General features: G+C 34.3%; 1 protein-coding gene across 1 annotated transcript in view; it reads left to right on the forward strand.

The window, feature by feature from the left end:
- ME1 (malic enzyme 1) overlaps window positions 1–16389 on the forward strand; it is a 290382-nt gene that overhangs the window by 153892 nt on the left and 120101 nt on the right. Inside the window, exon 6 of the mRNA XM_036766983.1 lies at window positions 2514–2617. Coding sequence (XP_036622878.1) covers window positions 2514–2617 — 104 coding nt within the window. The remainder of the gene's footprint in view (window positions 1–2513; window positions 2618–16389) is intronic.

A 16389-nucleotide genomic window follows, 5' to 3' on the forward strand; every position in this document is an offset into this window, starting at 1 on the left:
GCTTTTAAAATATAGTTTTTATACTGTTGATATATGTACATATAAACTTAATATTCTGTTTTCTCCAATGGTATTTTAAACATAATTCCCATGTTTCTTAATACTTTCTAATTTAAATGAATCCATTATCAAGACTGCAATTCCTGGTTTTCTGGAATCAGCTGAAACGTAAGAAATTTGATTCCAGCCCCTCATTTTAGATATCTCTATCTTAGAAGTTTTTCTTTCAGACAACCTATTGTTCAGTTTTGTTTTTAAATCCATTTTTATATTCATTACATCTATTACACTGCATACTAAGCATATAGAACTTTTGTGTTCAATGTTGTAATTGTCAAATTTAGTTTTTGCTTTACCATAGGCTATTATGGTATTTGTTTTATCAATAAAGAACACAATCTATCTTATTTTTACTAGTAGTAATCTAGTACGATTCTTTTTGCCCATAGACAAATCCATCCATACTCACATTTCTAACACTGAATATTACTAAGTTTGTACTATTACATCTTACATTTTTTTCAACTTCCTCACATGTCCACTATCCTAGATAGAAGTATTACAGTGGTAATACCCATGTCCTTTCTCTCCTCTCTTCCCTTATTTTTCATGTTGTTTCCATTATCAACATATTCCTCACTTTTTTCCTCTCATTTTTTCTTAAAAAATTAAAATTTTAAATGTTTTTTATTTGTTTCACCTCTTTAGTCCCATTTGTGTGCTTTAGTTATTAACCAAAAGAGAATTACAGAATGGTAGAGTTGCAAAGGACCTAAGCTGTCACCTGATTCCAAAAAGAATTCTACTACATAATTGCTTATTATTTCTTCCTTTTCTGAGAGGCAAATTTCTCTGGAAATTTTATTTTATTTGCATATAAATTTCTTCATTTGCTGGCAGACTCTTGGTTCTCCTTCAGCTTCTCTCTCTGCCATCTTTCTGAAAACGTCTGTTATTTTTACTATATTCTATTCAGATTAAGTGCAATCTAGTATAAAAGATTAAATATTTAGGGACTACAGTTTTGTGGATTACTGCCATAGTAAGTTATCTATTATACCTTTGAAAAAGCTTAAATGACATGTAAGTTTTAACTTCTGATAATGCCAGAAATCTTGTAGTTTTGCTTCTGAAAATAACATAGTTTGTTGTTCAGATATGAAATGTGGTATATATTATCTGATATACTCAATCTTAGAAAAAGAAACTATCATAAGCCATTTAGATTTTGCTTGTCTTGAGAATAAGCAAGACTTATTTCTTTTACATATACTAATTAGTCTGTTAAACATATAAGTTATGTATTAGGAGTCTAGTATTTAAAAACTTGATATAAGAAAAATGAAAAATTCAGAGACAGGTTTAACTATTATCCTTCTATGAAGATTATACCAGAGTTACCTAGTGGCACAGTGCGTGGAGCACTGGACCTGGAGTCAGGAAGACATGAGTTCAAACCCTGCCTCAGACACTTGCTAGTTTGTGACTCTGAGCAAGTCATATAATCTCTGCCTGCCTTGGTTTCCTCAGCTGTAAAATGATGATGATGATGATGATGATGATGATGATGATGATGATGATAGCGATAGCATCTACCTCCCAGAGTTCTTGTTAGGATCAAATGGAAGTATTTTCAACACACTTAGCACAAGGCCTGTCACACAGTAGGTGCTTAATAAATACTTGTTTCTTCTTATGATTACAGTTTCCTTCCTTTTCTTTCAGTAACAAGACTTTTTCTGTTTGTGCAATCTGAATTTATAATTAACTTGTTTCCCCCTCAACATCAAATAGTAATAATTATCGCTTCCATTTCCTTTAGATTATAATACGAAGGGAAGGAAAGGAAAGGAAATAAGCATCTCTGTAGCATCCAGTATGAGCTAGTTGCTGTGCCCAGTACCTTACAAATATCATTTGGAACAGTTCTGTAATGTTTTAAATTAGTTTTTCTGCTTTCTTACCCAGATAAATATACCATACAGGTCAATTCTGAAAGAACATAGTATTGTTCTGCTTCTTTTTTGGGATAATAATAATAATAATAATAATAATAATAGCTAGCATTATATACATAGCACTTTAAGGTTTGTACAGAACTTTACAAATATTCTTGCATTTATTTCACAACAACTCTAGAAAGTAGGTGCTGTTATTATCATCTCCATTTTATAAATAAGGAAGCTAAGGTAAATTGAGATTGTCATTTGCTTAGGGCCAGGCTAGTCAGCTAGTGTGTTCTGAGGTTAAATTTGAACTCAGGCCTTCCAGACCCAAGGTCCTGTTCTGTTCCCACTGTACCACGTAGCTGCCTCTCAAAATAAGAATAAGAATGCAGAATGAGAATTTACAAAGCACTTTCCAAATCAATCCTGTGATAAAACTAAATTTCAGAGAAATTAATGACTTGCTCATAGGTAAGTGTTGGAGTTGTGTGTATCTGGAGCAAATCCAAAACTCTTTGCACTACACTGTTGGCTTACCCATTCTTTTTTTTTCCTCTTTCTTAATAGGAGTTGCTAAAAGATCCTTTATATATTGGACTGAGGCATAAAAGAGTGAGAGGACGCGATTATGATGACTTTTTGGATGAATTTATGGAGGCAGTTACTTCCAGGTACATATATAATTCTTATTTTACATCTTTCATCCATGTATACTAGGGGAAAATATTTGAAGGTTGGAAAAAAAACAAAATAAGAAAATTTTTGTGAAATGTGAAAGTTAAAAAACATTAAAATTCCAGTGGATTAAAGAGATAAAGTAATTAAATCAGATTTGAGTAACCTACACCTTCTTAAGTTAAGTACCCATAACTCATGATCTACAAATTGTATGACATATTAAGCATTCATTCTCACAACTGATTTCTTTGGCTAATAGAGATGATATGATGTTTGCCTCAAAAAAGGAAACATCACATTATCTCTACTTTCCCTGAACTTCCTCTTTCTTTCAAGGTCCACTGAGAGTATTCTGTATCTCTGATAGATTAGAAATGGGTTTTAGAACCTGATGGCTATGAAATGGTAGGCTATGGTAAATATGACTACATCTAGAAGCTAAATTGCCTAATACTTATTGAGTCACCAATAGCACTGAACATAACTGGATTCAGTTACGCTTTCTTTGCAGCACCAGAGTAGTGGCAGAGGAAGGGATGGATCCTAAGCATGATTTTAAGAATATAACCCATGAACTGTAAAGCACTAAGCCTTCCACATTCAGCCTCTAATAGTTGATGGGCTATACTGGAAAAAAGATTCAACTAGTAAAATTTGCTTTGGTGGACTAGGAGGATTTCAGGAAGAAATTACTTGTTAGGCCTTAAGCTTTTGTATTCTATAAGTGGGATTCAGAGAAGGAAGATTGCTTTTTTGCCATGAGTTTAGTGGAAGGGTAGTTTCCAAAGTTTGGGGAGCAAAGTAGAGATATCCTGTGAATGACCAAGCAGGGCAAATGGTGTTGGTAAAGGATTTGACTAAACCCTGACTTATATACGCCATAATTAAGAACTAATTAAATAGATTCTAAAGGCTGAGACCTGACAGCCTTGGCCAGCCAAAACCATGGTAAGAAAACTAAATTATTTTCAGGGGCAGTTAGGTGGCATACTAGATAGAGTACAGGACTTAGAGTCAGAAATACCTGAATTCAAATTCCACCTCACTAACTAATATTGAGCAAATAATTTTATATTTCTGAGCCTCAGTTTAATCATCTGTACAATTAGGAAATTGGATTAGATGATCTACAAGTCTCTTCCAGTTCTAATATACTGACAAATAAAGAAGGCATAGTTATTGCTACCTATACTGTTAAGAGTTTAGTAAACAGAAAATAGATCCACATAAAATTACTTCAGAATAATTCCATCAGTACTGAAAATACACTAATTAGTGGAAACTGTGGTACAAATTGATTTCATGAGTGCTGATGAGGTGCAGGATAAAGACAATATTTGATAGTCTGGGTCTAGTCAGAAAAGTTCCCGAAGAAAGTAGATTTTGAGCTTATTTTTAAGATTTAAGGTCAATCTAGAATACTAAAATAAAAGATGATCCAGTATAATCTGGGAAGCCAGTGATATATAGTATTAAATATTGTATTGCACTTGAACTACTTACTGGCTTTGTGACCCTGCTTCCTTTCAGGGCTTGGCTCAAACTGTAGAACTGAAATCTTCCGTCACTGGGTTAGATCACTGGATTCACCCGTAGACTGCCTGCTATTTCATACATAGGTCAAATGGCCATGACCAGCCCTCTCAGCCAATAACACTGCTTTCTTTTTTGACCCAATCAAAGAGACTCACAGCTTGTAAACACACCTCGTTTGCACATTTAAAACTTCATCACATTCATTAGTAGATTAATTGGAGTAGAGGAAGAATCCCACTCTTAGACTTGTAAAAAGAAGCGGTCTGATTTCATGACTTCTGTGATCCCTTCCAGCTCTAAATGTTTGATCCTCCGAATACTTTTGTTGAATATAATGGAGTGCATTGAGAGCATGATCTTTAAATTCGTAGACCTAACTTCTCTTGTCTTAGAGTACTGTAAAAGTAAATATAGGTCATGGGTCAAGAAGTCTGAAATGATGTGCAGATGATGGACAGTGAGTAAAAGAGTTCCTACATTTGTAAGGGAGGTCCACTGCCAAGTTCTAATCCAAATTGAAGATGCCTTGATTATTTGAATTGGCCAGCTTGGGATTCCATATTTTAAAAGTTGCATCACTTAAGGGGAAGCACTGCTTACAAAAACAGTTGAATTAATATTAAAGTGAATAATGTGAATTCACTAATGTGGATAAATAGTCAAGTTTTCTAAGGTTAGTAGAAACCCAATTAAAAAGTTGGAATTATTCTTTTAAAAGAGGACCCAGAAAAAACGATCTAGGTTTCCTTTGTCCAACTCAAGGACCACTTGTAAGTCAGAACTATAAGGGTTAACCTTTATTGGATGGGGTGGGATGCTGGAAAGGTTCTACTCTGTTATGAGCGAATATCCTTGCTTAATGGTGCTGGAGATAAGGGAATTAGTGACATCCATTAAAGACAATGGCTTTATTTTACCTTCTTTAATGAAACAATGTTAACAGAAATATGGAAGAATTGGAGAGTCTAGCAAAAGACAACAAAAAAATCTTTCAAGGGTACCTGTTGAAATCGATAATGAAAACTAGGTTATTGAACCTTAAATAAACATAATATATTAAAGAAACACATTATTTCTAAAAAAAAAAGGGGGGGGGGTAGTCCAGAGAAAAAGAAAGATCTTTGTAATCAAATGGTTGCATAAACAAATTGTGACATATGCATGTAATGGAATATTGCTGCATTATATGAAATGAAGAATACAATATGTATGAGAAGTATGAAATGGCTTTTATAAACTAATGCGAAGTGAAATTCAGAATCCAGAAAACAGTAAATAGAATGACTATAACATTGTCACTACAGTGACTGCAACAAATGGAAAGAACAGTAGCCAAATAACAAAACAATCAGAACCAAATTCTGCAAAGTGATAAAGAACAAACATGGTCCTGAAGAAGGTAGGGACCATTTATGTGGAATACTGCATATAATGGCAGGTTATTTTAATATATCGGTTAGTTTTACAGAACATGTTTCCCCTTTTTCTTTCATTCTTTATTATGAGGACTTGCTATATGGGAGGGGGTAGGAGCAGGAATGCAGTGGGAAACATAACTGATGCAAAAACAAAAGATAATAAAAATATATTTTAAAAACAAGAAAAGAAGAGGGTCCACTTTAAATGCCTAAGGTCACACAACAGATTAGTGGCAGAATAAGAGATAGAATCTCAGCCTTCTGATTCTTAGCTGAGTGATTTTTCTTTTTTAAAAAATTTATACATTTTATTTTGAATTCAGCAATTATCAGTAAACATAAATATAAAAACAACAAGAAAGAAACATAAGAAATCAAAATTCTGTGAGTTTTTTAAGAAATACATATATGTGTATATATACATGTGTGTGTGTATATATATATATATATATATACACACACACATAAGACTGTTTATATACCTTTCTGAATTTGTTTTCTTCTGTGTATTCTACTGTGTACTGCTGTCTTGTTATCTGCAATCACTAAGGAAATTCACTTAGGTTATAATTAGCATATGGAAAAAGTATCCTTCAACCTTGGCTCCCCTCAAAAATTTTACTATGATGTTTCACTGTGTTTGGAGTAATATGTTTAAGAGAAATTCTCTTGGTCTGAAGCCATTCCATGTGTTATAAAGCTTGATGATGGTATTTTGATGTGGCACTTCTCAACCAATCAGTCCTGAACTAGTGCCTTGGCAGGGGTCCATGGGCAGCCCAGACTCTTCAGATGGGCTGTTAAGTTGTTTGTAATCAAATATCAAATTTCGATGGGATAGTAAGTAACCCTTCTGAGTCTGCAGTCAGCTAAATTAAATTCTCTATTGCTCACATATATTCGTTTCATTCCTCAACAATATTGACTAGGAATATAAACGTATATCTTAGATAGATCCTGTTTGGGATTATCATTAAGGATATGGGTGGGCGTCTGTGACCTCCAGGGCCGCCCACCAGGAAAGGGCTAACCACTGTGTCATCGTCTTTTCATCACTCTGCTCTACAGCTGAGAATGTCGTTGCTATAATTTGCTTTGCCACATCCTTGCAAGCATTACAGTTGATCCAGTCATAGCTTTGGTTACAATTCCTTGGGGAGATAAACCAGTGACTGAACCAATATGGTCCTAAAGTAGGGACGAGGACAGCAATTGTGGCCAGCGTGTACCACATCCCAGAGAGGAGGAACTGAGCAAACTAACTGTTCTAATACCTGAATATAACACCTCAGTGTAGAAAGGCAGAATGGCATGGTGAATAAAGCACTAGACTTGTAGTCAGAAAAATTGGGGTTGAAATCTTGCCTCAGATAGGGTACTAGACCTGGATTCAGGAAGACATGAGTTCAGACACTTACTAGCTCTGTGACCCTGGGCAAATCACTTAATATCCCTATGCCTCAGCACCCTCATTTGTAACATTGGGTGGGGGGTGGGGGTGTTGGACTGGATGGCTTCTAATTTTCCAGATCTAAATCCATGTTCCTGAGCGTAGAGTAGATTATAGAGTCAGCAGATTAGTTTTTAGGTTAAATTCCATCATTGCGGAAGTCACTGGTGTTCTACAAGTACTTTCACTTCCAGTCTTTTAGATCTGCTTATCCTTCATGATATCCCAATATCCCATGTCTCTGGAGCTGCTTGAATAAGATTTATGCAGTATGCATCATCGTCTCCCTCCCCCCCCCCCCCGCTCAAATGGACTTTTTAATAAAGTTCTAATAGTTATTTTTAACATTCATCATGCCTTCATTAAGTTCCAACACTTTGCAAAGTACTGTGTTAAGCACAGGGTGCACAAAAATAAATATAAAGTAAACTTTTTTCAAGGCGCTTACGATCTCATAGGAGATAAAAGATAATGGATATAAATTACTTTGACATAATGAAGAACATAGTAACCTACAATGGAAAGATTCAGATAAATTTGGACAGAAAATTAACAATTTAGGGGATTGAGGAAGGCTTTATGGAGTAGATCACACTTGGCCAGACTCTTCAAGAAAGAGAAGGACTTGAATAGTCAATTAGTGTGAGAGAGCCCATTCTAGGCATGAGGATATCACGTGAGCAAAGAGGCCTAGGTGAGAGAGGGCAAAACAAGAACAGAAAATATTTTTTAAAGGAGTCTATTAATAAATAAGACTGAACAAGAAGAAAATGCAAAAATCATTTATAGTTGAGTTTGCATTGTATTTTGTGAATTTTCCCAAAGAATTCTACCTCCCTGTTTTGACTTCAGTTTACATAATGGGATTCTCTTTAAGATTTTGGCGTTAAGGATTGTATTTTATTATGTTCCTACTAGTATTGTTGTATTTCCATGTTTAATAATGAATGAAAACTGGATCGTGGTTATTAAAAATGAATTCACATTTTCTGAACACATACCAACTGATGCAGGGCAGCCCCAAACATTCTTTTGGCAAGAGAAACTAATTTGGAATTTCAGAAGTTATTAAGTAGTAAATATTGTTCTTAATTGTACCTTCTTAGTATCCCTAACCTTCTTTTTAATGGGTAAAATGTATAGAAGGTAGATTTTTGCTATACATAACACTTATGGTTGCTCAAATAGGCTGTTTTGATCTTTGTTGTTCTTAATTTTTTCCAATGATCATTTCTGTTTACTTTATATTTTTCATCTAGAACTAGCCTAAGTGTAAGAGTTATGCCCTTATGTGCTATCCCCCGGTATTTCTTCCTGTAGTTTCAAGATAATGTGCATTATTTTAGGAGAAAAAATACCAAATGGAAAAAAGTGCCTCGTTGAAGAAAAGTGGTAAACATGTTGTTAAAAGACATGACTCAAGTTGGTATACTGACTCATATTTTTTTCCGTTTTCTAATCCAAAGAAAATATCAGGTTACAATTTAACTGTAACACTAAGATTTTCCTAAATGACAACCTTCTATTTCTGCTTTTGTCTTTCTTTCACTCCCATTTTCATTAAGTAGATTGAATATGTAGCTGAAGGAAGAATTACTAACCCTAATGGGAAAAGGTTGATGGATGTTAGATTTCATTATTTAAAGATACTTTGCTTCAATGAATAAGATACCCACTTCTTCATTCTAAACAGTCTTGATATATTTCAGGAAATGAGTTCAGATAGAGCATTCATTATGCTGCTATTATGTATCAGTCATTGTACTAAATAAACTCTGATGGTACAATTACAAGCAATCAAGACAGTCCTTGCCATCAAGAAGCTTACTTCTAATGGGGAAAGGTGACCATAAAGGGATCCTGGAAAGCAGAGGATGGGAGCATGGCGAGGAGACCAAAGGAGGTTTTCTTATAGGATAAGGCACAGTGTTGAGGATTGTGGCTAAATAAAGGGAAAAGAAAGTAAATCCAGTGAATAAACTTAGACTTAGATTTCCCTTAGATAGTCCTAGATTGGAAGTTAGGAGAGGATCTGGATTCTAGTCTTATTTCAATTACTGATTCACTGTATAAACTTGGGTAAATCACTTACCTTTGCAGATTCTCAGCTTCATCATCTATAAGATAATTAGATGACAGATTTTGGTCATCTAATCCAGCCCCCCACATAAAGGCACCAAACCCCTTAGAGATAAAGTGACTTGCAGAAGGTCACAGGTAGAAAATAGCAGTCAGGACATGAACCTAAAAACTCACACTGCTTTCCAAAATCGAGAGTTATATCACATGCCCTCCCAAGTATGTAAATGGTCACCTAATGTTAATAAGAGCTGTATAAATATGTATTGAGCATATACTATAGTTCTGAAATTGATGATCAGTTATCACCTTGAGATTTATGCATTAAAAATTTTAAGCTTCATATAATATGAAAGTACTATTCTAGGTATTGGACGACACAAAAATCGTTGACAGCCCTTGTCGTCAATGAATTTGTAATCTAATGAAGGGCATAAGACATGTACCAAAATAACTAAATTACAAAGGACTATTTGACAAATATCATATGAAAGTGCTATAGGAGTACAGAGGAAGGAAAAATAGAGAAATATATTCAATATGAAATCTGCTTTTCAAACACACACACATCTATATCTGTTACCAAAAATGTAAAATTAACCTTAGTTAACTGTCTGGAAAAGGTATGCTCTTGGTCACAAGAAGGACTTTACAAAGAACATTAGCTCAGCATAAATTTATCTAGCCGCAGCTGGGTTGTACAGTGCCTAGAGTGTCGGGCCTGGAGTCAGGAAGACCTAGATTCAGATCCTGGGCAAATCATTTAAACTTTCTCTCGGTTTCCTTAACTATAAAATTGCAATAATAATAGCACCCACATCCCAGAGTTCTTGTGAAGATCAAATGAGAATAGTAATTGTAAAGTGCTTAGCATAGTACCTGGCATATAGTAGGGGCTTAATTAAATTCCTGTTCCCTTCCTTTTCCCCTTCCCTTATCCCCATTAACAGAAAATACAGATCAAAACTGTATCTTACTTTTCGGTGAATTAGTAGCATTATTTTAATATACAAACTACCACACAAAGTTATTGTGAAAATAAAATAAGATGTTTATAAAATAATTTTTACTAAATATTTTTAGAAAGTATAGGGATTGTATTCTTGTAATTAAAATTGCTATTATATCACATTATATACCTGCTTTAATGCAAGGGAAATTGCTTATATCAATTCTACCAAAAATCAAAGTATAATTTTGTGAACTTTTTGAGCGTAGTGGATAAAGCACCATCCTTGGAGCCAAAAACATTTGTGCAAAATAGGCACCCAATACATAGATATTGGCTGTGTGATTCTGGGCAAGTCATTTAATTTGTCATTGATCTAGACAACTTTCTATGACTCATACAGGAATTTCCCCTACCAGAGAAATCACAGGTCCAGTCCCTATCACTTTTAATTATTATTAACTTAACAGACATCAATAAACTTTTCCATATACAAAGAAGAGCCAAAAATTAGGACTACATATGAAACTATGACTCTGTACTACATATAGTTTATGGGGATTTTTATTGTTAATATTTCAAATTATGCATAGTAGTTCCAATACTCCCTTGCCTGTCTGGTTCCCCTTCTGAAATTTCTTCTCTCTTTTGCTTATGTTTAAGAGTTCATTGATGTTCTTTTCTTTCTTTTTAAAGTATTATCATTTTTTAATTAATTTCTAATTTAAGAACTCTTAATACTTATGACTTATTAAAAGTTCTTAACAGGTGATGATTATATATGATTCTCTAAAGATCACATAATTAAATTACCTCTTATGAAAATGTGGCATTTCTTAGAATATAATGATAAAATAATCCATATGTAAAACATGTTGATAAAAGATTATAAACCAGTAAGTTTTACATAGAAACTATTTTGTCTTTAAAAATTTTTATTTAGGTGCAGCTAGGTGGCGCAGTGAGAAGAGCACCGGCCCTGAAGTCAGGAGGACCTGAGTTCAGATGTGGCCTCAGACACTTGACACACTTGCTAGCTATGTGACCTTGGGCAAGTCACTTAACCCCTATTGCCCTGCCTAAAAATAAAATTATTTAAACTTTGCCGTTATAAGCCATAAGAGCAAAATAATCATATTGCTAAGATTATCACAGTTTCCATCATTGAACTGTTACTTTTATGTTAGTGAATTATATAAACTAAGCCAAAATTAACACAACATGCCATGTCTTTGATTTAACCACTATATAGTGACTAATTCTTATGACTGATTTTTTTCTGTAGAATTCACAGATGGAAAGCTATTTTATTATACTTCAACATTCATTAAATAAATTCTTCTGTACCATGTAATCATATAAAAGCTGCTGTATTTTTAGAACTAAAAAATAGAGCAAACATCTTTAAAAGATTACTTTGTTTACCAATGTGGTTAGATTAGGATGTAATGAAAATTTTAAGTAATGTTCTAAAATGTTTTAGAGAAACTCATTGCTTTTTATATTTTCCTGCAAAAATGAAAGTTAAAGAAATGAATAGTATTGGTTTTTGAGGTTCTTTTACAATAGAAGTAGTCAGCTTCCGTACCTCTGTAAATAGCTGTTAGAAATCATCAGAACAATCATGTTGTAAGAAAGGTACTGATAAGTTATTTTCACATACCCTTCCTTCTTTATGTAAATTGGGAATTATGAGTGTGGAACTTCTAAGACTCCATTGATGTATTGGTTAGTTTGGCTAAACTACCTTTTTTCTTTATATCTTTTATTCTTTGTCACAATGTATGGCTCTCTGGACGTAGTACTGGGGATGGAATGAAGTGGGGTGAGGTAGGGTGAGGGGAAAGAATATAATGGAAATAAAGTGATGTAAAAATTTTTTCAACGAAATATTCAAAATAAAATTATTTCCTTCTGAGGGAATAGTTGTATAGTTCAGGAGTAAGAAATGAGACAGGTCAAACATTTATAGACTATCCAGAAGCCTCTTATCTTTATGGTATGAATACTTTCTTTAAGATGAAAATTAGGAGGTGCTGAAAATGGCAAGCACCAGAAGCTTACATACAGAAAAAGAATTGATTGCATTTTAACAGAGAGGAAATGACCTGTTATCTCCATTGTGAATCACTTCAAAATTAACTGTCTTTATATAGTCAGACCACTAGTCTTTTGAATCAAAGATCAAAATCAATAACAAATTGGAAGAATAAAAATTAGAAGATAGAGTGTTCAATTCAAGCAGCTATAGTATGACCTATTAAGCTGTTGATGCTGGAAAATAGGAAATGGATCAAAGAGCAGATAGTGACACCATCAATTACTTTTATTCAGTAAGTTTAAGCAATCTTGAGTTTGCCTTATCCAAAAAATGTCTGATCTATTTGCCAAGCAGAGAAAGGTGGTAGTGAAAGGAAACCCAGTTAAGATAATAAACCTGTTTCTAAAATCTTATAAAGCATAGTTAGAGGATTTGGATTTAAGCCTCTAGTGCTTACTAACTATGTGACATTGGACAAGTCACGTAACTTCCTTGGAATACAGTTTCCTCATCTATGAAATGAGTAGATTAGACTAGGTGGCCTCCAAAGTCCTTTTCAGCTCCATATTTATGCACCTTTTAATAATAATGGGATTTTATAAGCAATATTGCCTCATAAACCAAGCAGTAGAAAAAAAAAGAAAAATCTTATGAGAAGCTGGGTCTTCTCTCATCCCTCATTTTACAAACAAACAAAGACACTAAGACTAGAGAGGTGAAGTTATTTGCCCAAAACCACATGGATTAATTGTCAAAGCCAATATTTTAACCCTGCTCCTTTTGTGATGCTACATAGGTAATCAATTACATTACAGGGGGTAATCAAAATAAGGCCCAAACAGCTTAAGAACTTTGTGATCTCAAATCCAAATGACATTTATTTTATATATTTTTTATTTTTTTATTTTATATATTTATATGTTTAAGTTTATGTCAGTCTATCAACAAGAATTCGTTAAGTGCCTACTGTATACCAGTCTCTGCACCAGGTATGAGGGGACGAGACAGGAAAAAAAAAGGAAATAGACCTTGCTCTCACGGAGCTTATATTCTGTTGAGGGCGATGACCTGTAGACATATAACTATATACAGAATAAATACAAAATTAGTTCAAGATAGTTAAATTGAAGATAGAGAGGAATGAAGGACACAAACATTTGGGAGATTAGAAAAGGCTAAGATTGGGGCTATGCTACATCTTTAAGGAAGTGAGTGATTGAGGTGGATGGGAGGAGAGAGTGCACTCTAGGGACCAGGAACAATAAATTCAAATACATGGAAAGGGGTGATGGAGTGCTATATGTGAGGAACAAAAAGAAGACTGGCTTGGATGGACGGTACAGTGAAGGAAGAGGAGTGAAAGAGATTAAGTCTGAAGAATATTTGTGGCCATATTGTAATAGGCTTTAAAAACCAAAAAGAGGAGTTTATATTTTATCCTAGACTCAGTAGGGAGCTGTTAGTGTTTATTGAGTAAGCAAATGATATAGTCAGATACACACATAAAGAAAGTCACTTTGGTACCTGTGAGAAGAATGAGTTGGAATGGGGAGAGATTTGAGTCAATTAAAAGGCCAGGGCTTATGTTCTGCCTTCTTTGCCGATTTTTACGGTTTTTCCCCTTCCTGCTAAATGAAATGCAGTCCACTCACATTGGCCTTCTTAATATACCTTACACACAACACTCCATCTCCCCTCTCTATTCTTTGGACTGGCTATCCATGGTGCCTGGAATGCACCCTCTCCTTCCCTACTTCCTTCAGATCCCAGAAGCAAGGGATGAGAACCTTGGATAAAGTGGTGATTAGAAATAAAGTGTTGAATGTTGCAGATATTATGGAGGTTGAAATGTCAAGATTTGGCTACTGGTTGGATATGTGAGGTGAGGGAGAATGAGGAGTCAGAGATAGTGCTAAGGTTATGACCCAGGGAGACTATAAGAATCATGGTACTCTTAACAGAAATAGAACAATTCTGTGGAAGGGAGAGTTTTAGGGTAAGAGAATGCATTCATAAGCAATGAATTTATCACACTCATCATAAATAATATACCTAGATAAGAGTGTACTATTTAAATAATTTCCCTTTCCTCAAAAATGTATCTATTGAACTTCATATTTTTTTTTCTGAAAAAGAGAACAAAGGGCTACATAATATAACTGGGAAAGTGAAGGCTTCAAAAGTAACATTGTGTCTGTGAGAAAATGTGAGTGTGATGTCCCATTGTGAGATGTTTGAATAGTTGTCATGTAAAATGGGAACAAGAATTTCAGAATGGCAGCTGGAGCAATTCTCAGTTTCAGCAGATAGAGCTGGAAGGGACGAACCCCCTTATTTTAGAAATAAGGAAATGTATTGCTGTATCTTTTTAGAAAAGAGAACTAGGACTAGTGGCTACAAATTTTACATTGGGAGATAAATTTCAGCTCATTTTAAGAGAGCACTGACAGTTACAGTTATAGCTATACAAAAACATAATGTCCTGCTCTAGTGGTATTGCCTCTTCTCACTCCCCTAAACCCCCCATCACTAGTATTAAAGCAAGCTGTATGACCGCTTCTCAGGGATGTTGTTCAGCATTTTCTTTTATTAATTAAAATATAGGACAAATCAAACTTTTAGCCCTCTTCCACCTCTAAGATTCATCTCTTATCATGATTGTGGTACAGAAATTCTCTATTCTATTGCTATTCCTAAATGCAATAAAGATAATTATGACCCTTATGAGTTAATAGGAAAAGTTTTATCTTCACAACAACAGTGATATGCCATATAATTGTATCTTACTAAGGGAATCCAGCTTTTAATTCATCTTATTAAATTTTCCAGTTCAAGAACTGAAATAATTTGTGTTTTATAATAACCTTTAAACTACCCTGGCTGTTCAAAATTTATCTAAGAACTCATATGGTAGTTGGCAAAATGACTAACCATGCAAAAGTAATTTCACAGACTCTTTTCCTCAGGTCATATTATATTCCTACAATATGCATTAATTGGATTGACAAGTTCAAAAGAGCTTCATAATAAAATTTAACTCCTTGAGAAACAAATGAAATTCTTTATTGAATCATCAAAATGTATTAAATTACTTTAAAAGAATTTGAACATCGGCCAATTATATGAACTATATATACTAATCAGCTAGACCAAATCTCTTTTCATTGTGCGTTTGTGTTAGAACAGATAGTGTTGAATATCACTACAACTAACTAAGCTTGCTTATGTTTATCCAGATTAATTTCTTTAAACATAAAGTGTCACACCAACTTTTTAGTCATTCTCTGCATCCACATTCAGATTCTTTGTTCACTTATTCTCCTTCACTTCTTGTGTTGTCATAGTGTCTATACTTTTCGGGTTCAAGTTTCGCTTGTTTGTTTTACACTATATTATTTCACAAACTCCCCCTCCCCCTGCCAGTTTCTTCTCCTAATGGCCAGTTTTAATAATATTTTAGTATTATATTAAACTAATATACCACATTTTATTTAACCATTTCCTTATTGTTGAACATTTAGATTGCTTTCTGATTCCGTGTCCTCCCCCCCTCCCCCCATTAATGGCATTATGAACAACTTTGGATGGATGACTCTTTTTTGTTTTTGATAGCACTTTTGGGATATATTCTCAACCATAATAGTATCTTGGGTGAAAGGATATCATTATTTTTGTAATTTTGTCAGGTTATCCTACAGAAAGATAAACAGTTTATCTGTTTGTCCATAACCCTGCCTAGAAAAGCTAAGCACAGAAGTCCTTCAAATGAAAGATGAGGAAGAGAGGGAATAAGGAGATCCAGAGCTGAACTTTTACCTATCTTGGACACCAGAAGAGAGTTGGCTGTAATCCTTTTTGGTTTTTCACCCTGCCTAGGGCACTGAAAGAACAAGAAGTAATCACTGGGGTCCAGGAACTGGGAGGGTGGCATATTACTGGACATACAAGTACAAAAAAGAAACGTTTGCTTCTCACAATGAATTATTCATCTAATCCGGGAGACAAGGGCATGTAAAAGCATATACAAGATAAATATCAAGTTAATACATACAAACATATACAAAGTAGATAAATACAAGGGAGGAAGGGCCGTAGCAGGAAAGACATTATGCTGAAGAGGATATTTGAGCAGCATCTTAAAGGAAAAGAGACTCCGAAGGGGAGGTGAGGAAGTTCATTTCAAGTATGGAGGATAGCCAGTGTAGAGACAGAGATGGGAGATAAGAATGTCATAAGTGAGATACACAGAAAACTACCTTGATTGGATATTCAAGTGCAAGAAAGGGAATAAA

The sequence above is a fragment of the Trichosurus vulpecula genome, chromosome 7, assembly GCF_011100635.1.
Source record: "Trichosurus vulpecula isolate mTriVul1 chromosome 7, mTriVul1.pri, whole genome shotgun sequence".
Classification (NCBI taxonomy): domain Eukaryota; kingdom Metazoa; phylum Chordata; class Mammalia; order Diprotodontia; family Phalangeridae; genus Trichosurus; species Trichosurus vulpecula.